This window comes from Drosophila ficusphila, unplaced genomic scaffold (genome assembly GCF_018152265.1).
Source record: "Drosophila ficusphila isolate 14025-0441.05 unplaced genomic scaffold, ASM1815226v1 contig_286, whole genome shotgun sequence".
Lineage (NCBI taxonomy): Eukaryota > Metazoa > Arthropoda > Insecta > Diptera > Drosophilidae > Drosophila > Drosophila ficusphila.
The window spans coordinates 7,315,939-7,341,415 of NW_025064189.1; the positions used below are offsets into that span (position 1 = coordinate 7,315,939).

The 25,477-nt window shown below is 42.5% G+C and overlaps 1 protein-coding gene across 3 annotated transcripts in view; it reads right to left on the reverse strand.

Moving 5' to 3' along the window:
• Nucleotides 1–4,119: 4,119 nt before the first annotated feature.
• Nucleotides 4,120–25,477, reverse strand: part of LOC108100450 (protein bric-a-brac 2) — a 28,917-nt gene continuing 7,559 nt past the window's right edge. For 2 of the 3 annotated variants that reach the window (XM_017204374.2, XM_017204375.2), the window contains exons 3-5: nucleotides 7,391–7,469; nucleotides 6,893–7,323; nucleotides 4,120–6,436 (exon numbers count right to left, since the gene is read on the reverse strand). In XM_017204374.2, coding sequence (XP_017059863.1) covers nucleotides 5,459–6,436; nucleotides 6,893–7,323; nucleotides 7,391–7,469 — 1,488 coding nt within the window. In that variant the 3' untranslated portion in view covers nucleotides 4,120–5,458. The remainder of the gene's footprint in view (nucleotides 6,437–6,892; nucleotides 7,324–7,390; nucleotides 7,470–25,477) is intronic. The other variant, XM_017204377.2, reaches the window with a different exon arrangement.

Sequence of the window (25,477 nt, forward strand, 5' to 3'; positions counted from 1 at the left end):
TCTTTTTCTTTTTTTTTGTCATTCTGCATGTTGTATATACAACAGACTTGGTTTTGTTTTTTTTTCCATTTTTATTCAACTCGTTTTTTGTTGTTTTTGTAGCGATTTTTATTATTTTTCAATGCTCAAAACTCGACGTCGCATAAAACTTGTGTTTTTGCTGCTGCTGCTGCTCCTGCAGGATCCTCTTGCCCCCTTTAACTCCTTTACCCCCTCCTATGGAGCGACGGACACTGCTCGTTACAGAGTTTCCATTTCTCGCTGAGAGCGAGACATTTTGCTAATGCATTGATTAAAATTGAATTTTTAATTAAAATATTGTAGCTGGAAGGGGGCACTCCGGGAGCTCCGAGTGTTTGTGCACATAAGTTTTTGTTTGATTTGTGCATTTGTATTTTTTTGCCATCCCTTTTTCTTTTTTTTGCATTGAGCAGCTCAGCGGATTAGTTTAAAGCTCGGGAAGAGCAAGTTTAATTGCTACAATTAAGGAGAGCAGGGAAGATTTATGCACCGCCTTTCACTTTCGATCTGCCATCTCAGGCCCAATAAATCACAAGCAATTATGCAAGCCAAGCATCCTCAAGGAATTTTCACACTTTCACACGTCGCCACAAAGCCAAGTCGGCAATCCCAGGCGTGCCATCTCCAGACTTCGATTCCTATTCCTATTCCTAGTTGGAATCCGATTCCTATGTCCCCTCTGTCCAGAGTCGATTGTCCATTGTGCGGTGACCAGAAAGCCACAAGTGCATTATACCAGCATAAATCTCTCGATTGCTTTCTTATGCAGTTCCGAGGAAAGTGCATGTTTACACAAAATATTTTCTTTGCATTTATTCGGCCTGAAAAATGTTGTTGTTCTCCGTAGGCCGAGGGACGCACACGCCAGAAGGGCGGAAGGTGGACAATGGACAGCATAAGTGAGCTAATAAATGTACGGAAAATTCGACAGCAAACGTTTACTTAAGCAAACGGCAAATGAGAAGGCCAAGGTGCCAAGGGGGAAAGGAAGCTGAGACGTTCAACAGGAGTGAATGAATAAGTGCTTCTACACTTTGGAAAATATAACAGAAAATAATATCCAAATAAATAATTTTCAAAGTAAAATTCTATGAAATAAATATATTAGATACAAAATACCTATCACCATAGATTTTATTGGTGTATTCAAATGTTAGTTAATGGATGGGTTATCTAAATGAATTTATATCCATTTCAGATCATGTAAAACAATTCAAGTTACTTGTAAAGAAAGGATTGTAAGGCATTTCCACAATTATTTGATATTTGACTTTAATAATTATTTGACTTTTTCGCTGTGCATTTGTATAAGCATTATATTTGTTTCTTGTGTGTGAGTGGTGTCAAGCCACAAACACCTTTGCGTAAAATAAAGCAATCAAGCAAATAATGTTGCCACATTACACTATCAACAGCTTCCTGCTTCCTTGACACAAACACACTCTCACACGCACACACATGTGCATTCAAGGAGCAGGGGAAAGGATGAGGAGAAAGTAGCCACTCACAAGCTGGGGAAATTCTTTAATGGCTCACACAGACGCACACACTCAGGCATTCAGGACAAAATGGTTGTGCAGACTAAAGTAAAATTGAAACAACCTTGAGGAATGCCGGAGCAAACACACACATACACACACACTCACTCCAGCAAACACCCTCACACACAGACAGAGATGCAGACTGAGAGGCAAAAGTGTCTGGCAAAATGTCTCGACTCCTGAATTCCCCCAAAGCCCCCGACTCCTTTTCCTGTCTCTGTGACCGACTCAGTTGAAGTCAAGGCTTTGAGCCAACGACGACAAGGTTGTCCTTGTTGAGCAGCAGGATAAGGAAGGAGTCACCAGCCCCTCAGCCAACCAGCCCCTCGTCCTGCTCCTTGTGCACTTTCGCTTTTGGCCAGGCCAAAACTGCACATGCTGCTGTGCCATATTTAACAAATTATCTGTAATTTCTCGAGAGCAGGCAACAGCAACTTGGGGCTCCCACTAAACTCAGCCCGACTCAACTCGACTCAACTCGACTCGACTCGGTTAAGCTCAGATGCATCTTGCCGCAGAGCGTGAGGCCGATTGCTGGGTCACAAGGATTTCCCTGCCATTAACCCATTGCTTGCCCAAAATATATAAGTGTCTTATAAGGAATAACTGACAAGCAAGTTAATATTGTTGAGCCCTATCTTTCATGATATTAAACGATCATTTTAAGTACAGTATTTACGTCTTAACCTCATTAATTGTATTGTTTATACAAAGCAAGTGAAGAAAAAAAAATATATATTTAGTTATAATAGTTTACTTATTGTTTTGTAAAGATTATAAAGGTTGTATGAGCAAGGATTTAAATGCCCTTTGGTTTCATCATTTTAACTACATAAAAACCCCTTCGAAGGCACAAGTTCCTTTCCCACTAAAATCTCTTAGCCAAATCCTGAGCCTCGGCGGGTTAAGGCGGCGCCAAACCACTTGTCAAGATGGCTAACGGCAGAGTGGCTGCTAACTGTTGCAGGGCGAGTGGTGTCAAGTGGGCAAGGGGGAAAGGGGAGGGGAAAGGGGGGCCAAAAGGAAAGGCAAGGCAGCCAACAACCGGCAAACCAACCAGCCAGGATTTTGGGCTACAAGCAGCCGCAAATGCTTAACTTCAGACACAACCAGTGGTGGGTACAAAGGGGAGAATCGGGACGATTACAAGGACGAGAACGACGACGACGACGACGATGAGGAGGAATAGAAGCAAGACAGACAGCAGGCGGCAACCACAGGCGAATTGCTGGCAAGGACGAAAGGCAGGACGAAGGCAGCAGCAGCAGCAGAAGCAGCAGCAGCTGCCGTGGCTGGAAGGAAGTTGTTTGTGGGTCGCAATTCAAGGCTGACCGAGAATGAGAACGAGAATGAGACCCAGACCCAGACCCAGACCCAGACCGAGGACGAGACTCGACCCTTTGGCACTCCTGTTGCTCCTCTGCATCCTCCTTTTGGCCCCCACCCAAAAGCCAATCCCCAATCCCAACCCCACCAACCGACCGACCAACCAACCACCAAGTGGGTTTGTGTGGGTGTCTCACAAGATGAAAGCCACTTGCCATTCAGGACCAGTCGAGCGGCTGCTTCCTCGTTGGCTTCCTCACACTCAAAGAAATTGTAAGCATTAAAATTAAAATTTAGTTATAAACTCAAGAGCAAAATAAAAAATATAAAATGTGTACCAAAAATCTAGCAAAGTTTCGGCGAAAAAGACTATTATTTCTTTCAAATGAAACTGTAATCATTTCTTCTTGATTTCTCTCAGTGTCGGCTTAGCTTGGTGGCCAAAGGGTGTCCAGAAACTGCTCCGGAATGACCTTGAGCATTACAACTGTTCGCCTGTCCCCGCTGCGGACAGTGTTTGGGCAGCCGGCCTCCTTGGGTCCCTCCTCTTTTGGAGCTTTGGCTTCTCCTATTTATCTGCAGTCTGCAGCTAAGGATGTTCAGGATGCTTCCGGGGGGGAGCGAAGGACCTCAGGAGGGTCCGAAGTCATGAGTCCTGCGAGCAGACCGAGTTTTGCATCAAGTGCAAAGTGATGTGTTAAGCTGTTAAGTGCCAAAGTAATTGTTTTCTTTCACCGACAACAGTGGCAGCCACAAAGGGCGGCAATGACGTCGCTTTCACTTGCCACTTGACCTTGAATTCGGTCTGTGTGTAAATGGGTGTGTGTGTGTGTGTGAGTTTTAGGGGGAAGAAGGCCGCATTGTTGTTTTCGTTCTGCCCCAAGTTGCACTTGCTTTCGAGGGGCATTAAGTGAATTATGTCTTCGGAATTGGGGCCGTTGGTTTTCGAGGAATTGCAATTGCCGAAAGGGGGTTAATTCAAAGGAACAGACCGAAAGTGCACAAAAACCCTTTCCTTTTCTTTTCCAAATTGGCTTTATCGTGTCCTATTTTGGGTAAAGAATTTGCATTTGTGTACAGCAATTATTTTTAGTAGTAAACGTTGAGAGTCCGAGCCAAATAAATGCTGACATGTTAATTTCTGTGAGTTAAAAAAAGACCAAATGGTATCCTTACTTTGTTTCCGGATCCTTCAACCATTAAATAAAACACCAAGGCAGACTGGTTCACATTTAGTTTTACAATTTGTTTTTATTTTCAGTTTATTGTTGTATAATTTACGGTTTAACTAAACTCAAGAATGCCTCTCGCATCTTTTGGGATAGATAATAATAATAATCGTAATAATAGGCATAATAATAATAATAGTTCACTCACAGAGTACGGACAATACGTATGCATATCTGACAGGCGAGTGTATCTTGTGCGATGGTATTGTATCTGTGTATCTGTGTGTCTGTGTGTTCGGGTGTGATTGTGTGGGTGATGTTTACATAAAATTAGCACAAATTTAATGTGATGCTGCCTGCGTTGTTTGCTCATTCGTTCATTTACAATACGATTACCATAGAAGAAGTGCTGCGAAGGGCTTTTTGGGGTAAGTCTAAGATTAAGTCGAAGCCTAAAGCTATGGAAATTTGTACATTATTTACAGTTACATTTGGAAATACCATTAATATAAGTATATGTATGTACGTGCGTTGGTATGCACCTCTATCTGTGTGTGTGTGGGTTTATGTATCTAAAGTGTTTGCATATATAACTATATATATGTATGTTTGTATATATATATAAAGTTGTAATTACCAGATTTGACAACATTCAGTGTGTTTTGTTTTTGTGAGCTATTCTAGGGTTAAGCTACATTTAAGAAATGCACAAGTCTCTAGTCGTAAATTTAATGGTTTACGGTTACGGTTATCGTTACTCCTATTTATTATTATTATTTTTCGCGTGGCAAAAAAGGCAATCAACGCAACGATTTCTCTCGAAAATAAATAAGACAAAGTACGAGATCCTATCCTTACAGGAAAGTTCCGAAGTATGTGTGTGTGCGTGTGTGTGTGTGTGTTTGTGTTTGTATTTGTGGGGGTTTCGGGTTGTGCTTTAATAATAGATTAATACTTTATACCTCCACGTTACGCTCTAAAACTAGCCTAGGCATAAAAACCAGTTAGCAACTTCAACTAAGCACTAAACACTAAAAACGTTGGGGTTCAAGTAGCAGTCCAAATATATTTTTTTTTGTGGTTCCTAGGGTGGCTTTTTATTCAGGCAAATATTTCTGAAGGGAAAGTAACCTTTGGATATTTAAAGTGGACAACATTTTTAAATATATTGCATGTTTCCCTTAACTAAAACATTGTTTTTTTAGGTAGCAAATTAGTTACTATTATTATTTTGTAGCTAAGAAATCATACTTAAAACAAACTCCTTCTTTATGGTTCCAAAATCATAACTACTTACTGTCATCCAAGGATTACTTTGCCCCCGTTTGATTTCACTTGCTGTTTGGGTTCTTAAAAATTGCCCCACCCCGCCACGCCCCTTGCCCCGCCCCTGCCCAGGATTCAATCCTCGTGCGGCAGTTCGGGGGCGTGCTGCTGCTCCAGCTTGATCTTCATGAGCGGCGACTCCCGGATGGAGCCACCACCTGCACCACCCGGTGGCGCGTAGGCAGCCGCCGCAGCGGCCGCATCGGGATTGGCGAAGAGCTCGCTCATATCCTGGCCGGGACCCGGGAAGAAGTCCTCGAAGCGCGGGCTCTTGTTCACCGACTTCTGGAGCAGGCCGTTCGCGATGGCCTCGAAGTCGATGCCAGCGGGCAGGCTCTCCAGGAAGCGCTTGTTGTAGGCGCTCGCCTGGTGCTTGGCGTAGTGGGCGGCGGAGTACGGCGAGGCGGCTCCGGGTCTTTGGCTGGCGTTCAGGGACTTGGCGCTGCCCGAACCAGAGCTCGATCCCCGCGACTGGCTGCCGTACTGGCGGGACAGCTCCCTTTCCCTTTCCCGCTCCCGATCCCGCTCCCTTTCGCGGGACAACTCGCGGGCGTAGGAGGCGGCGCTGTTGGGAGCAGAGCCGCCACTGCCACCGCCCGATCCCCGCGAGGGCATCACGTTCAGCCCGGGCAGACCCATCAGTCCGAGGGCACTGAGGTCGGGCAGGTTCTCCGAGCCCCGCCGCTCACCCTGCTGCTGCTGCTGCTGGTGTTTGGCAGCCGCCGCTGCCACGGCCGCCGCGGCGGATACTTGATCCTCGATCTCGGAGCGCTGCAAGTAGGCCGGCGACTTGTACATGTTCATCGACTGTCCGTGCGGCGACTGCTGCTGGTGGTGCGAGGGCTGCTGCTGGTGGTGCGACTGCTGCTGGTGGTGCTGCTGCTGTTGCTGCTGCTGCTGCTGCTGCGACAGGATCTGCCGGCGCAGGGTCTCCGTCATGGAGCTCAGCGGACTTCCCGCGTCCGGAGGAGCCAGCGAGGCGTTCTGGGCCGCCATCTTGGCCGCCGCTGCACTGTGGTAGCCATTCGATGTCGTTCCTCCTCCAATATAAGGCTGCAAAATGGAGAAAAAGAGGAGAAAGGGGGAAAGATATATGTTAAAATCAGATTGAATTAGATTCACTGAAATATCCCCATGATGTGCTTATTTAAAAGAAATAACAAATCAATTGGCACACTGTTTACACATAGAAACTAGACCTTGGCGCCTCTAAAATAATATAATTACAGTTTTGTTTACTCAATCCGATTTCCACCTGACTGAAATAAAATTAGTGCAGTCCATTACTCTGGCCAATGGGAAATGTTTATTATTATTTAGTTATGGGGAATAACATTAAATGGGCTTATAAAACGTGTTCCAGGGAAACCTGTTCCTTGTTTATTCCTTACTTGTGTAGACTCTCACTTTGAAATACAAATAACTAAGCAATTTAATTACTTCGTATTAATCATTAAAAACTGAGTAATCTCCCCCATAAATATTATATATTTAAGTGGAAGTACTTACACCATGGGCCTGTCCATTGGCGTATTGGTGGGCACCCATGTCCTCCTTGATTTCGCGATAGTCCCGGAAGACCACCGCCTTGATGACGCTGCGGATGAGCTCCTCGGGCCACATGCCCAGCAGGATCCTCTGGGGCCGACCCCTGGCCTTCGGTCGAGGATCGGCGCCGCCATCCAGCGAAGGACCCAGCATATTGTGCACCCGATTGGCATACAGGACGAAGGTGGGATAGGGGATGTCGAACTTGCGGGCCGCCTGGGAGAGGGAGAGTCCCTCCTTCAGGACACTGAAGATGGCCTCGGCCATGGCCTCCGGACGCCAGGACTTCAGAGGTCCCCGCTCGCGGAACCTCAGCTGCTGCACCAGGTTCTGCTGGTTGGTGTTCCAGCACTTCTGCCACATGGACTGCAACTGGTACTGGTAGCTGTCTGCTGGAAGGACACGTCACGCGGACACAATGAAAAGGCTGAAAGGGAATCGTTTTTAGCTGGAACTTACCCGCCACTGAAGCTGCTCCAGTTGCCGCAGCTGCGGCTCCCATCCAGCCACCATGTCCTCCACTCTCGATCATCTTGGCCTTTAAAAAAAAAAGGGGAAATAAATTCAAAGTTAGTTGAGTATTTTTGAAAGGTTTGCGAGATACAAATGTATATTATATAAATAGGTTTTTGTATGCATATTAAGCTAAGTACACGAAATACATTCCCCATCATAACCTTTTACATTTCCTACTTTCCGACTTTTAAATAATTAGAAAACTTAGCATACCAGGTACTCTCTCTCTCTTTGCCGGAAAACTCAAGCCAATCGCTAGTTTTTCCGCGGCTTAGTTTGGGCCCTGTGACATTTGCACACGAATTGTGGCTGGCCGTAAAAGTTTATGATTGCCATAAATGTTGTGAAGGCATTTTCGTATGCAAAGAGAGCCGAGGAGCCACCGAAAGCAAATTAGTATACAAAGTGGGGCTATCCCGGCCCCATTGTCTTGGCGGCTTTTTACGGCCCGGCTAAAGGCTGTGGCTTCGACTTCACCTAGCGGAATGTACAAAAAGCCATTTATTTATTGCTATTATTAGGAATTCAGGGGGAAGCGCTGTGCCGCTTAATTGAGCCCGCCTTTAACCCCTGGCGGCCGTATTAATCAGTTGCGCTGGCCGCGGCAAAAACCTGGCCATTTAGGGGTTAACCGGGAGCTGCGACTAAACTGAGACTGAAACGGAGAGGATCCCCATTTTTATTTTTCCTATTTTTTTTATTTTTTTTTCACTCCACGGAGGCATAGGAAAAGTTAAATTGATGCACGTTTCGTGCCATGGCCGAAACAGAGGCTCTGGCCATAAAGCCTTCCTTTTGGCCAGTTGGCCAGTTAGCCAGTGGCTGGCCACGCCCCCTCCGCGCACGTAGCCATGCATTTTATATGCAGGGGCGTAATACAAATTATGTGCAGCGAGCATGGGCCGCCAGAAAAAATCAGCAACAAAAACATACAACCTACAAAATACGAAACAAAGCGCTGAAAAAATGCAGCGCATAAAGAGAACATATAATGCAAGTCTTAAATATTTGAGGAGTAGGCGCCGAGAACCGGAGAACTCCACGCAGAGAAAAGCCAAGGAAAAGGGGCATAAAACGTATGAATAATTGAAATTGAAAAGTCGGAAGCATTTTTACATTTTTACAGGCCGTCGTAGTGGCTGTAACTGTAACAAATGCGGCCGGGCTGCAAACAAAATGGCGTTAAAAATGCTATTTTATGTAAAACACTTTGTTAATGACGCCAGAGTTTGTTGGTGGGCGCTGACTTACGGCAGGCAGTGTGGACACCTCAGTCGGTAGTAAATAATAAGGTTACTAGTTTGTAGCTAAAGTAGATTAACTGGGGGATTTAAGTTACTAATTACCACAGATTTGTCTTATTTACTACAAATGGTGTTTAAATACTCAGGCGAAATATTAATTATTATTGTTTCTAAAAACTGAGTAACTTATTCAATTTTTTTACACTAGTAATTTTCTTTTTGAAATAATTATGGGAACACATGTTTCAAATTCTTGACAAAGCAAAATAAATTTCAACATGAGACGGGATTATTAATTCAAGTCGCCATCGACAGTAAACTTAATTATAGAGTTGCACAAGTGTCTAATATTTTTTGCTCGCTGTAGAGGTCGTAAAATGTTCTTTTCTCTAGCATTTGTTGGAGATTAATCAACCCCCTGTCAGCCATTCATCCATTCGGAGAGGCGATTATAAAAGTCTCGCATAGTACAATTCATATAATAAAATATTACGAGCTCTGCTCGAAAATGTTTAATTAATTAAATTTTCAATTCCCCCTTAGCTGGCAACAACAAATGCCATTTCCTCCCAGCGAAGACCCCCTCAATCGCCCCCCTTGCCCCACGCCCCTGCCACGTTGCTCAACAAAAACAAATTTGAAGTGTGCGCGCATTCAACTTTCTTTCAACTCATTTAATTTAATTTGCGGCGCTTCGCTGCTGACGTCGCTGCTGCTGCTGCTGCTGCTTCTTCTTCTACCGCTTCTTCTGCTTCTTCTTCTTGCCAATTACTCATCGTGTGCACGCCCCATTCACATAATAATTTATTTAATTAACTTTTCCGCTGCTACAAATTTCTATAAAAATTTATTGATTTTTGTTTTCCCTGCGAAGAAAATATTTTTCGTAGCCAGGCCCTGGACTTTTTCAATACTTTTTTATTTGCACCCACACACACTTGGAGATCCGTTCACATACTATATATACGTATATGGATTTCTATAACTTTGTGTGTGTCTGTTGGCAATAAAATATAAATTTATAACACGCCCTCACACTCGCATTTGCCATCAATCCAAATGCATAGACTACCCCTTCCACGTCCCTGGCTTTCAACAGCCTTCAAGTTTTCACTACATCGCGGGTTAACCCCTCCCCCCCTCCCCCCTCCCCATCCCCTTTCAACCACCACCCCCCTTGGCTGTAATACCCCTTGGATTCTAATGCAATTTTAATTTTATTTTTCAAGCGCGCACATAAACTCAGTACTGCCCGTTTCCCTTTCCCCGCTGGAAAAGCACTAAAACTACACCATTTTCCCCACCACTCCCTGCATGTCCTTTATCCTTAACCCCTCCCGAAGCCCCAAAACCCCCTGCCTTCCTTAGAACTTTTGCTGTAGTTTTCTTCCTACCGTTTTTGCTGTGTATATTTCTTATATTATATAACACTTTATTTATTATTCATTTTCGATTCGTGTTCCACCGTGGTGGCGTCTCAAGTTTGTTATTTCTCTTGTCTGCAACTTGCTCACCACAAAACCCCTCCGATTTCCCACTCTTAGCCCACTGAACCACCACACCCCCCGCCGCCCACAAAAACCTTCCTTGTGCGTCACAACTAACAGGAACTTTGCGATTTCCTTGGCGCTTTCGTGGGGCAGCTTTTACTTTTGCTGGGCGCCTGTTCGCTTTTAGCCTTCACTATTACTACTGCCAACTAGTTTTCTCTCTCTAGCTCTCGCTTTTCCGCACTTCCGCGTTTCCGCTCTCTTTTCGGCAGCCAGAAACTCTCCCGTTCATTCATTTATTTGTATTACTCAGCCACGCATGCCGCCCACTTTTCCAACCACTTTGGCCCCATTTTCCGGCAACCTTGGCCACGTTGTCTCCTTAGGAAATAGCTACTTGTATTACTGCATGGCGAAAAATTGTCAACCAAAATGAGCAATTATTAGATTTAGAAATCTTGGGGAAAATTTTGAATTCTAACATTTTTTTTAACCTATTCTATTTGATATTTTTTGGATATATTTTATATTTTTACTATAATATGATTATAAGATTTTTCTCTGTGTGACCACACCTTCTCTTAAACAGTTGTGCCCGTGCTTTTCATTAATTTTCTAAGACGGCAGGAATAATTCATTTAAGAATGAAAACCCCGGTGACTACAATTATCGTATCGAGTCCAGAGGACTGACACTTTTCATTGGGGATACCGCGAATCGATTTGCATTTTTATAAATCCCATTCCCAGGCCCCCGAATTTCTAATGACCGGGCGGGCGGCAGGACACCCAGTTGCTCCTTCGCCTGCCCTTTTTCTTTGCCGCAAGACAAAAACGCCGACGTCGGCGGCAACTAAATATTTAATAGTATTTTATTGCACGAATTTCACATAAAATATGCATATTGGCCCAATGCATTATTCATGGGAATAATGTGAAAAACACATTTCGCGAGGCGCAGGCAGCAGGGAAAGCTACTACTGTTGTGTGTTGGGCGAGTATATAGATACTTCTTGGCTGCGATATCTGGTTTCTTTCTCCCCATATACATATATATATATACTTACATATATATATTTATATGGTGGTATCGGAATATAATGAAATGCAAGAGAGCTAAACAACAATAAACAATTGCACTGGTGGAAATGCTGTCCAAGGAATTGCAGGGGCCACAGCAACAGCAGCAATAATTGTAGCAATCATAAAGCCAAGTGCGAGTGCATGAAGCTCGCTCTCTACAACCGACAGCCGACAACCGACAAGCTGCCACCGCCGACCCCCCTGAAAGTTTTGTTTGCCACAAAAACAACAATAAAAATAACAGCAACAGCAACAACAACAACAGCACTACAAAAACTCACCTCACAACAATGGCAACAATAATTTAAATGTAATAAATAATTATACGCCAAGTGTTGAGTGCAACGTGCATTGAGGTGTGTCAAGTTGCCGACTAACCAGCAACTGCCAACTGGCAACAGCAACAACAACACCACTACCATCAACAGCAACAGTAACAACAACAACCACAAGAGCAACAGCAACATCAACCGCAGCCGACAACAGAAATTGCTATAAAACATTCAAATGGGCCGCCGACTTCTTTCAGACCCTCGAAAATACCGCGATCCGAGGCACCCCTTTCGGCGTGTCCACCCCTCCGCCACCCGCCCCTGACAACCCCCTTGCTGTGTGTGCCCTGTGCTGGTTTTATTTTATTGTTGACCCCTCCCAAAAGTTGTCTTGCTCGGCTGTCCTGCGAACTCGGACGCAACTTGGACTTTGGAAAAGGGCAATTCAAACTGAGATGACATCGTGACACGATCTATTTAACAAATTGTTTTTAAATGTATAAAAAAATAAATTATTATATTACAATAAGATATAAAAACCCTATATAATACCCCTATTTAACTTCCTTTTAATTTTATTTTATTTACTTATATATATAAAAATATATATCTCCATCTCTAAGGAGCCACACATTGTACGAGTTTTGCTGGCATTTCTACGGAGTTGGACCCCGGCTTTTATAGTATTTACTTCAGCTTTGGCCGACATTGTTATGGTTGTTGCAGTTGTCGGGCAATTGTAACTTCTGCTGTCGTTGCTCATGTAATTTCTGTTGGCTCGTAGTTGCAAAGTAAAAATTAACCTCTTGCAAATAGTAATTTATTGTTTTTAGCATAGGGGATAATGAGGATATACGGCCATCCCCGTTCGCCGGCGCTCCTCCGCTTTTTTTTCCCCCGAAGCCTGCGCATTGTTGGTTACTGTAATGACTTGGGACTGGACGGAGAGCCTTGCGTGTCCTTTGAGCTGATTGAAAGCGCGCTTTCACTGCGAGAAAATGGAGGGGGCTGGGCCAAAAGGGAGGGGGGAAGAGGGACGGGAGAAAGTCTACAAAGTGTTAAAACGGCTGCACACAGTCATTAAATATTAAACTTGTATAAGCTGCCAGACTAGAGCGGAAAAAACACGCCTTCTCCATCAGCAGCAGCCGGAGAAGAAAAGCGCCGGGCTGACTAATTATTCATGGGCGCGCAAATCTCGCAAGTTTAAATAAAAAGAAAAGCCAGGAAGCGAAAATCCGACTTCGGTCAAGCGCTCGAATGTATGCTACGCTTTCGCTCCTTGTGTCCCCGCCAATCGAATGGCTCAAAGGCAAAACGGCACTTCCATTGCAATTGCAATCGCAATTGCAACCTGCAACCTGCAACTGCAACGGAAAGTGGGTAAGAGGTGGGTGTGCAACGCACTGCAAAGCCTTGAAATAATATTTAATATTTAGAGAGACATAAATATTAAATGAAGTCCAAAGCTATGCAAAAAGGTAGCACAACTTTTGCAACCTCGCTACCCGCGTCCATTCGGCCGTATGAAGCTAGAATTACAGCTAACATTCCGCCGTTGTTTTTGCAAAGCAAATGGGGTATGATGGGCTGGTGAGGAAATATGACCGCTATGAATAAATTTAAAAATTAGAAAGAGTTTTGTTGAGGCTTTAGAAAGCCAATAAAGCTTATGGTTGTATCAGTATATGCATCAGTTTCGAGATAGAAAAATAAATAAAATATTAATATTATTTTAAAAACAAAGATGAAGTATAACTTTACTATTGAGCTTTATAAATTAGGTAAGCCTTTCCTTAAAGTCATTTTATATTATTTCATATGGTATCTTATAGTCGTGATAGGTGACTATTGCCATTTTGCTTTGAGGCGGAAAACTGCAACTATTTTGCAGCCGTGGCACGCTTTTCTTTGCTTTTGGGCCACAGTTTTTCCATTTGATACTTTGGGGAGTCGAGCAGAGGCTCTCGCTCTCCCCTCTCCCTCTCTCTTCAACCTCCAACCTCCAAGCCCCCACTCCCCTCCCCTCCCCCGCCCCACACTTTTCTCAGTCGAACTCTGAGCCGCGTCGAACATCGCCGGCGCATACGAAGTCTTATGAAATATGCACGGCCTGTGTAATTTCTTATTTAAAATGCCATTAAATTTTTTGAATAGCATAGAGAGGAGCAGCGGCCGCCCACTGTCTAAAAACAGAGCGCAGCATGCACTCGGGCACCCGGGTCCTGGGTAAATATAGAGGCCCGTGGACCCCTCGAAAACCCTCTTTTCCCCCCCACTCAAAACCCCTCCTCCGAAAGCCCCCTGACATATGTGTGTGTGTGCGGGTGTATGTGTGTGTGTGTGGGCCCAGGTTAGACAAATATGGTTTGGTCTGGGCTTTGGCTGCTGTTTGAGTTGCAGGCCATGGGGGAGTCGGATCGGTCCAAAAACGAAACTAAACCTGAACCAACTGAAAACGAGGCGAGGCGAGTGGAGACTGGAGCTCCGAGTCCAAAGTCGGGCAACTTTTAAAATGCATATTTGATTGTTTTTTTCAACGGGCCCCCCGTAAAAGGAGCAGAGTTGAGCCTACGGAGGTCCAGGCGTTCGGTGGTACTTGTAATTAATACAAATCGGGGGTAAAAACCAATCCGAGTGAGGCCTCATTAAAGGCCAGTGAACAGAAGTCCAGGCGGCCTAAATCTTTAATGAGGCGAAGGGATGCAGATCGATGCACATTAAAAAAAATGTTAATAGGTTTCGAATTAAAAAAAATATTCTACAAAACCCGATTAATCAAAACTTTATTATTTCTTGTTTGCGATTATTTATAGTATTATTTAATCCTATAAATAAGTTCTCAATCAATTAAGATGTTGCTCCCTTGAAAAGTAGTAAACCATCTTGAAAGTACTGAAATCTTTTTCTTATTTTTAAGTGTATTGATTTTTCCCAGTGTAGCTAAACTCCCCTGCATATATATTATTCCAACTTATTTCTAATGCCCTTTCCCGGCGACCTGTCAAACGTCTGTCCACTGCAAATGCATTTGTATCTGTAGCTGTATCTGCAGATGTATCTGTATCTGTAGCTGTATCTGTGTCTGCAGCTGTACCTGCGAATGTATCTCCAAATGTATCTGCAACTGGCTCTGCTGCGGCGATTGTTTCTATATTCAATTCGGTATCTAAATCCGAATAGCTGCGTGTGTGTGTGTGTGTGGGAGTGCAACACCTTTATTAGTCAGCCATAATATTGATTTAGTCGAGCGCTGTCTGCTCAAGATAATTATTATAGTCCTGGCGTAGCTGTGTGTGTGCACACACGAGACCATTACATATGTAAATAGACACGCACACAGACACAGACACAGGCGGCGAGGAGCAGCTGAGATTGCAGTTGCAACCTGCAATTGATTTGCAGTCTGCGGACGGCGAAAATAATTCGCAACACACACGGATTAAATTTGCATTAGGACCTCTGGCAATTAGCGGATCTGCAGGCCCGGCAATCCTCTGTGAGAAACAGAGGCTTTGACTTGGGCTTAGCACACAGGCTTAAGTCGGTGCATCCTTTGTTGGATCAGCCAAGAAATGCCAGGAGCATCGAGCCGGATATTCCCAATCCCAGTCCGCTCCGAGGAAAATATATGGCTCATATAATTAGCTGTCGTTTTCGGTTTTCGAACTTTAATAATACTCGTACCGCTCTGGCATTCCTCGGATTTGCTTTTCAGCAGCAGTTGCTTTCGGGCGAATGGAGGAAAAGCCAAGAGCCAAAGTAGTGGGGATCGCAAAAAGCTGCGTCACTTTTATTTGTTTCGCTTGAAGTGCAGGAAATTGTCTGTAGCCCATTTAAAAATAAACAACAATAAAATAAATAATTAAGAAATACGCTTTCTGCGTTTAATTATAAACAAAAAGGCAGCCACATTGTTGTGAAATGAATTTGCTCGCTAAGGCAGCGCAACGAAAAATGAAATAATAAAGACGGGCATTACATAAACGCTCGAAATAAATATTAAACGCCTGAGTATCTTAATAAGTGAATCATTTTCAATGGCAGCTACAAGAAGCAGCAGCTTTAGAAGCAACACGCGCAGCACAAATTAATAAAATAAATAAATGCCAAACTAGATTTTTATTTATTTGCGGTATTTATTTTTGGCCTCGCTGGCAGAAATAAATCAAACTGGACGCGAAACCGAACGCAAAGACTTTCGATTGCACTGGGAGAAAAAAAGAAGCTTAGTTAGCAAAAACCTATTATAGATTTGATGGTTTCAAATTGAAAATAAATTAAGGAAAAAGATCATCATCATCTCTTAATTTAAAATCTCCCCCGAAATTCATTTGGTTATTGTTCATCTCAAACTAACTATAAACCAACTATAAATTTTTTTTATTGGTGTAACAACTGAATAGCTATTTGGGCCTTCCATGGGGGGGCGTGGCAGCCATATAGTTGGCTTTAGAAATTTACACGACCCCCATTGTCCGAATGCGTGGCCGAGCATTTTAGCAGTCGCGCCTTTACTGTTTGCTCTTTGAATATCCGCTTTATTTGTGTTTTGATGTGTATTTATATATTTTTATTTATTTAACATCGTTTTTTCAACAAGCACCCAAAACGCTTCTCGATTGTTTTTAGTATCTGATTTTTTATTTACTTTTAATGAGTCGCCCGCCGAGCGGAAATTTCGGATGCTGCCGCCGACCACTAAAAGTTTTCTTTATTTATGTGGTTACTGAATAGAAAATTCAAATGGATCCGGCCGAACTCTTCAGAATATTTCCCGATTTCAATTCCCTTCTCTTGTCTTGTCTTGCGTTGTTTTCCTCTTCTCACTTGCTAAGATGTTTTACTTTTACGTTTATTTTCTTTATAAAGTTGTGTTTTTTTATGGCACGCAAATGACAGACAATGAAAGCGTCAAAGGCGGCCGGCAGTTAAGTTGGCTGTAAAAGCGATAAAAAGAATAATGCATAAAAAGTTGCTTATAAACTTGGGCCCCAGATCCAGCTTAACCCTTAGTTGGCTGCAGGGGGCGGAGGCAATTACCTTTTCCAGGGGGACTGCTCAGCGTCGAGCTCATTCGCTCGAATAAAACGAATGGGAACTCTGACTTATCTGCAGTTCGCAGCTTCCAGTAATATATTTAAATTTATCTGTGTATCTGTGTATCTTTGTCTTCGTCTTCGTCTGACTGCCACATTCACATTCGAAATTGACTTATTAATTAATTTATGCAGACACGTTTTAGTTTTATTATTTTTAAATTTGTGTAATTTGCTCTTCGTACCTCTTATCTTGGAAGTGGGCATTTTGGACCACCTGTTGGCCGGTTGGCAGGTGGATTAGGCCATGGTTCTTTTGGCTCAGTGGGTAAATCTTAGTCGAAGACTCGGATTTGCTGGGGCCATCGTTTGTTTCACAAGAAACTTTTGTTGCTGCCATTTTATTATGTCTTTTTCGGCCATTGGGCATAAATTATTTCGAATTTGTGTTTTTCTTTTCATCTATATTGAGATATTCGACTGTTTCCTTTAGATTGTGCGAGTATTTATTTTTTTTAGCCACATTTGGACAATGTTTGTGATTTGATTTTTATGTCCCTCTATGTGAGCGTTTGGAATTTAAATAAATTAAATTTTATTACTAAAATTGACGAGAAATATGCCGCGCTCAATGGCAATAACAAACAAGATAGTTTTGATTAATAAATGCGCCATCCATGAGTTTGGTGAATACACAAAGTTTATGGTGTAGCCAGCTGGCCAAGATGGATTTTATTATGATGGTCTCCGGATAGAGGGATCGAGGGATGGGGCGGCGGGGATGTTCTTTGATATTGCGTACAAAACACTTTTTGTATACACTTTTATTATTTTATTATTATTATGATGAATACATGGGCTGTGTGCGTTTATTATTGTCGCGTCACGCGTCCCCCAAAACGACTGAGGGAGTGGGGCACAAAGGGGTTAAGCCGGTTCAGGGCTCCACTATTGTTCGGCTGGATTTTTGTACCGGGGTTAGAGGGGCTTTCATTCGTGCAGACAATTGAAATGCTTTCATTTAGCTCTTTAAATGACCGCTTTGGGATGATGCTTTGGGATGTCTTGGATGTGGAGCTTGTTTTTTGGGGCTCATTAGGTCGCCGGCCCCCGGAGAGTTGTATAATTAGCTCCCAAAAACAACAGTATTTCGGTCTTTTAGCTCAAATAGTTCCAAAAGCGAATCCATCAGTCGAGAGCTATTTTTAAGCCCTGCTAAACTTTGTATTTGGTTTTTCACTCGACAGCCGCCACACGCCGTCCGAAAAACAACTTTAACAGCTGATAGCCACTAATAAAAGTGAAAAAAAAGAAAAAAAATAAAGATCCAAGATCGCTGGCCACGGGCGAAATGTATTAAAATTAAATTCAAACATTTCGACGCCGTTTCTCGACTCTTTTTGTGATTTTTGTTGTGTTTTTATAACATTTGCGCATGCGCAAACTGCCAAACGAGCAAATTAATAATTAATGCAAATAAACACACAAAGCGACACGACCAAAAAAAACGAGCTGCTAAAAAAGATACAAAGCAACAGCAACAACAACGGGGATTCGCACAAAAGAAGATACAAAATCAGAACGCACGTGTAACAGAGCTTTGATTAATAAAGTAACCATTTAAATAAATATTATTAATAACGCCACTTTCGGTGGCTATAAATAAAGCTCCAGAGGCAACGCTCGAATGTTGTATAAATCTGAAATCTGAATGGCGAACTGGAATTTTTGAGAGTCGAGCGATCAGATCGGCAGGGGATTACTTAACAGAAGACTAAAAAACGAGTAGAAACGACTTTTCATTCATTTCCGTTGCACCCTGCAAATGGAAATGGACTTGGAAACTCGATTGGGAGTGGGGGAAAATGGTTAAGGAAAATGCCAAACGAAACGAAATGAAAACCCCTCCGTCACGATGACAAAGGTGAAAAATACCTTCATATTGCGGCGGCTTACAATAAAACTATATAATTACGAATGTGGCTCAACTGACCGACGAAAATACATCCGAGGCGAATGGAAATGGGAAATACATGCGATGGGAGGGCGAGACAGCGCTCTAAGAAAAGCCATTAATTAAAACTATAAAAAATTACACGATCATATTTTATTGTATCCCCCCAGTGGAAGTTGAGTACAGAAACAAACATTCGTTTCGGATTTTTTTCGCTCTTTTACATTTTATATTTTAATTGCCGGCTTGCCAGCGCGGGAGTCATCAACGTAAAAGTTTTCCCACTTTTTATTATTATTTAAATTTCTGTGTAATTACAGCGAGGATTGTCGTTCCTTTGTCTTCGCTTTATGCATATGCGATTAAGTATATTGTATTCTTTTTATATTTTTAAGGGGCGGCGGTCTGAAAGGGGGGAGTGGCAGTCGACAGTGGCTTTTAATGACCATGGCAGGCGTTGGCTTTCGATTGACATGAGCGCCTGTTCCGCGGGGCACCGTGTAAATTATATATGTATTTATTAGTTTGGCCGTTGCCACACTTAATTGTTGGATTCAATTGAACTTTTTTTTATAATTCACCGGCGTATTAATTACAATTTATGGCTAATAACATGCAAGACGGCTGCCCAGGTGCTTAATTAGAAGCCTTTCGAGGAACAATAATCATAAGTTCGCTTCGTTACTCACTAAAAGGGAAAATTTCTAAGATTATCTGGAGTTCCGCTTGTAATTCTTGAATTTAAGTTGTGTGTTTAAATGAGAATTTAATAATGAAGCAGAAATTCTTTTGTAGTGTTTGATTGCTCAAGCAAAATACATTGTCAAAATAAAATAGTTCATCTTCATTTAAACGAAATTCAATTAAGACGCAACCGTTCATCATTTCGGACAACATTTGCTTTCTCCATATAACCCCGAAACGAACTCATTTCCATTCGCACTTTATCCGACAAATTTATTATATCATAACTCACGGCTTGAGTCATCTGACTCCTGAGTAAAGAATGCCACTCCCCGGCAAACAGCCCGAATTATCACTAATAAACCAATTTCATTATAATCTGATGACATGAATCAGCCGCAGCATCGTTTACAAATGAAAAAATCTAAAAAAAAAAAAACGAGAAAAAAAGAAAAACACAAAGTCGCACCCACGACGGCTCCGAGTTGTCTCTTAGTCACTTCTTGATGCCTTAATGCTAACTATAAATTTAGAATTTAATTTCGAATAATTATGCTCGTTTGCATATAGTAGGTCCCTCGAAGAGCAAACAAAGCCAAACAAAACAAAAGGCGGGTATCTTGTATCTGGCGCACATGCGAAAACAGTTCAAAGACCTGTTCGGCAGCCAGAAAATGTATAAAATAAAATAAAACTAGCAAAGTGCCCCAAGTAAATTTCAGAGAAATAGTCGAGATTTCAAAGCAGCAGAGCACACACAGCACACAATAAACAACAACACACAACAAATGAATAATAATAAGTACAGCAATTAATCACTCGCAGAAATGCATTGAGATCTGTGGGAACTGCTAAATTACAATCCACTGACTCGACATTTTCCCCCCCCGGCATTGTGCAACATTTTAATAAATTAATATACATATAAATAAATGGAATAAAGACCCGACTTCGACTTAACTGCGGCCACAGACATAGCGACATAGACCATTGACCAAGCTGGCGTCCATTCATCGCACTCGAAAATGACTCAGCCACATAAATTTAATTATAGCCCGGCGCGAAATTTATTTAGTTTTGCTCGGCCCATTATAAAGTAGGCAAACACACGGGCTATGAAAATATCTAATTAATTATGGTATGGCGAGCATGGAAAATAAGTATTCCTGGAAATGCGCTCACAAGGCGAATTAATAAATTTGCCATATAGATATTATACTCGCATGTTGATATAGTATATAGTATATAGTATGGGCCATAGGCTGGGTCACCAAAATCGAGTCAGCGCTTTTCGGTTCCCCAAGCGCGGCAATTTAAAAAAATTAGGCAGCATTTAGTTTCCAATTTTTGTCGTGTGTTTTCCGAAATGAGCGGCACACATTTGCGACTCATTTAAATTTATTGCTGCCGGTTGCCGCTGCTGCGGTTGTAATTAATAAAGTAAATTTGACCTCACACAGATGCAGAGACAACTCGAGGCGACAATATAATGAATGAACGCCGAACGGCGATGAGAACGGCTGTGAAACTAGGAGAATGACAAACGGCAGCGCTGGCAATTAGCAGATACAGATGCAAATGCAAATGCAGCAGCACTAGCTGCTGCTGCAGTTGCAGTTGCAACTGCAGACTTCGTCTTGATAAATGTCTTTGACAGCGCGCAAAACAAACTGTGCAAATATTTGACAAAATACAACTATAAATATTGCTTAAGAATTAATGCGACGGCTGCCGTTGTCTCTAAAGGTTCTCTGCATCTGTATTTGTATCTGTATCTGTATCTGCAAATGTGTTTGGTATTCTGTGTATCTGCATCTGTGTTCACTATTCTGCCGCTGCCGTTGCTGCTGGCAGGCAAATAGACACGTACAGTGACACCAAAAAAGTGCGTGGCCCGCTGACAACTGGCTGAGACGCTGGGCGCAACTGCGGCTTGCGGCCTGTCACCGCCACGCCGGCAACATCTCAGCCGCAGTAGCAACATCCCCGCTGCAACATGCAACATCCCAGCAGCAACAGCAGCAGAAGTAGCAGCAACAGCAACAGGCGACAGAAGCCACCGCAGAGAATCCGCGTTGAGGAGTAATGGTGTCAATTGGACGACCGCAGATACTCGCATCCATCAGATACAAGTTGCAGGGCGTGGTCCACCACGAACTTAGCGTTTATCTTTTGTTTAAGCACATCTTCTGTTGACATTTCTGTTAACCGTTAAATAAATATTGAATGGAAAATGTATTCGTTGAGCAAATATTGTAAATACGATAGTTTCTGAGTCGCTGTTTACCTGGAAAAGACGACGACGACAACAACAACAACAACAACGAACGCGGCAACGTTTGCATTTGCATTTTTGTGCTCAGGTGTCGTCGAGTGTATCTGGCGGATGCATTTGCTATCTGCCAGACCTACTTGGCCATTTCCAGATGCTAGGGCCGCGGCAGATGAACTAAAAACCATCTGCCGCAGCCCGGCTATTAAAAAATCAACTTTCAATGGCTTTCCAAACAATTTCTTAGCCCGCGCTAAGCGGGGAGCATGGAAAAATAAAGAAAATAATACCGCCCCATTCCACTCCTCGAAAACTACACACATTCAACTAATAAAATGCACAAATAAAAGCAGCAGCAGCAGCTAGAGCCAAAGCAGCTCAAAGTAGCATTAAAAACTAAAATGGAAACATATGTTTCGCCTTACAAATTATATATCCAATCGTAATAATTACACGCCAAAGAAGAGGAGTGGAAATATGGAGGGTACACTTGGAAAATATACTAGAAGTACTTTTCAATATTATCTGATATGCTACAGATGATCTAGATTTGCTTAATGTTGAATCTAAGAATATTATCTGAAAGGATCTCAAGGAAGATCTCAATCTTTTATTTTGGTAACATTTAAATAAGTGTAACAAAAATTATTTTATTTTTTTTTTCATTATGATATTTAGGTATACTGAATATAACAAGTAACTCTTCTTTTTTCTATGTGTACAGCATATGATTCGATTTGGAAGATCCCCACCCCCTCATTCTCGATCTCCTTTGTTCAGTTCTTCGCCGGCCAAGCGGGGGTGCACCACGAAAAGAACAATTGCAGTCGGTGGAAGGAAGGACGGATGGATAGATGGAAGGAAGGGCGAGGGAAGGGGGTGAAACACAGACGAAGCAGATGAAGAGGAATGGCTAAATTAAGAAATGCATTGCAGAGGGAGAATAAATAAATGAAAAAAGAATTTGTTCTACGGCAAATGTACACAAAGTAATAAATATTGATGTGCGCGCGAGGAGAAGATGCAAGGGTGGGGGTAAAAAAAAACCGAAAAAAATAAGGAACATTCCGTTTACATGTGTTCGGCGATGGCAGCAGATACAAGATACATTTAATAATTCACAGATGCATTTCCAGCAGATGTGTTAAAATTCGTAGAGTAATAAAATAACAAATCAAATGCAGGAAAAGGCAACTTCAAAGGCCCATTCCTCAAATGCAGTTGTGTTTACAGATGCGACTCAACCCGTCGAGATAAACAAACACCGAAGCTGCAACACCGAAAACGCATCGCATCCACTGGATAGATGGATAGATGGATGAACTCCGCTCGGAGTCGGAGTCGGAGGCATTTCCCTGTGCAGGAATCCCACTCGATTTCGCTCACTTTGCTGGCTAATTTCACGCCGAATTATCCGCCTGCCAAAGGATGCACAAAAGGACTCAAGCGGCTGGAAAAAGGAAAACCGCATGGAGTGCAGTTGCGGCAATCGAACCTTTCCAGCAAATTGCGTTCGCATAAAGAAGAAACTGCAGTTGCACTCAGGCCTCAAGTGGGTGGTGCCGAGTGGGTGGTGCGGTGCGGGTGGTGCGGAGTGGGTGGTAAATGACTAGTGGGTGGTGCCAAAGCGGCACCATTAGGCCCAAGTGCCGGCAACTAGAGGAAAGAGTTTTTTTAGTTGATTGCCAAATTAGAGGCGTTTACAGTGCGCTTTCCTTTTTTACGCATTTACTGTTGTACTTCGTATTTCTCATTATCCTGGCTAAGAAAAAAGATGATGAGCGTTTGATGTGGGACTAAAGGAAAGTGGGTGTAAATTGGACTAGTTTTTCATAAACTCAAAAAAATATTAGTAAATTCAGACAACTTTCTGTTATAGTGAAACCAACGGATACCAATATCAGTACTTGAAAATATAATATTACTTGCCAACATTTTGTTGAGTAATAATAACACTTATACTTGAAGCACCCTAACTTGGCTAATAACAAAATTACTCATTTCACAACTGATAGGGTGACATTTTGTTTTCGGTGTAAGTGCCGTCGAATTATAACACATTATAATGCCATTTGCGGTGGGAGAGAAACTACCAGATACCAGATAATTTTCTTTAATTTCGGTTTTCATTTACACCGTTATCTGTGCTCCCTTTCGCGAGTGCCCCTAATTGTTACAGGCTGCGCCTCGAGTATCTGTATCTGCAAGATGCACACGTAGTATCTCTATCTGTTTCTCTTGCCGTTGCCGTTGCCGTATCTGTATCTGTATCTGCAGCTCTCGTATCGCAGCGGTTATAAATATTGTATCTCCGGGACGGTCGCCCTGTGTTTGTCTGTTTGTAATTGCGTAAACAGACTCGTACATATTTTATTTTATATTTTATTGTTTCGCTCCGCTGCGCTGCGCCATAAGGGCAGATACCTATAATTTTCTTATGTCTTTCCTACAATGAAAACACACCGAGGCAGCAGCAAAAGCAACAGCAACAACAGAAACAGGCTATGGCAATAATAACCATCGTGATCATCATCATCATCATCATCGACGTAGTCGTAGTCGTCATAAAGACAACAGTCGCGACTGCACTAACGACAGAAAAGTGTGTGTCTGTAGCCCACAATAAATGCGGAATAAATAAATAAAGTGTAACAAAAAGGCAGCCAAATAAATGGAAATATAACAAAACTTAACGCGAGGAAAACAAACGAAGGAACGCAGCTGGAACATCAAACAAATGGAGGGGATGGGCAGGAAAACAAGCTGAGTGCAGGAAAATTATCCAACTTGCGGAGGGTACAAAGTTCTAACTCAAAATGGATTTCAGCACTTTCCGAAAAAAACCGGTTTTTCTTTTAAATGTGAAGATCTTGATGCATATTAACTATAAACACAGAATAGAATTATAATTACCATAACCTAATTCCAATAAAAATCAGATCATAAGAAACTTTTCAAAACTACACAAGGTCGAAAGTCCCAGCCATAAAGAAATAAGACTATTCGAAACACGTAAACCGATAAAAAATCAGATTCCAAAGGTATGTCGCCATAAACTTACCAATCTGATACTAAACCCGTACTCCACGGCCAATTAGCCAAATATTTTTCTATAATTACCCACCTGCAAATGCACGGACTCGTCCCATGATTCGATGGACGTTGAAAAACCCATATATTTGGTATATGGTATAGTGTTATAAAAATTCTATTGTCCCCCCGTATACGATAATCGTTTTTTCTTTATTTAAACAATCACCGTCGGCCTGTAAATACAAAGATGATTTGGCCAAATTCACTCGACGCGCCGCGTCACAGTCCGCGAGTCATCCAGCTAACTTTATCAGTCTTTAATATAAGAACTACAAGAGCACTGATCACGTAGCGCCAATACTAGAGAGAATTAAAAATAAAATAACAAAAAACCGGGGCAAAAGGAACAGAAAAACGAGGACTGGGGAAATCTTATCAGGGAAATTACCAAAGCCAAGAGCTGGCATCGACGCGACTTAAGATTACAAATTGTTATTATGATTATATTGTTGTATTATTTGCGCGACGATAAGATCTATGTGGGTTTATGGCCAGCTCGGGTCTGCCATAAAATAAATTACTTATTTATTTCGAGTGCGGCCCGGCCGGGCACCGAAAATTCCCTTTATATAACCAGAAGAGCCAGAAGAGCCAGAACAATTGCTGCAACGTTTATGGCCGGGGCCACAAACTAAAGAAATTATCGAAATTGCCTCGTAAATTATAGAATTCACATATAATTCGGGCGACTGAATTCCAAAGTGCCGCCCGCCCGCCTTACGAAATCCTTTAATCTAACAAATGGAAAAAGCCTTTGGTTTTTGGTTTTAACCAGATAAGAGGCCCAGCCATTTCCATTTTCCCATTCAGCTCTCCATTGGTGGCCAACAACGATCGGTGGCTTTATGTTAAAGGCGGCGGACATAAATTTGATTTATTTCCCGGCCCCGGTTCGAATCA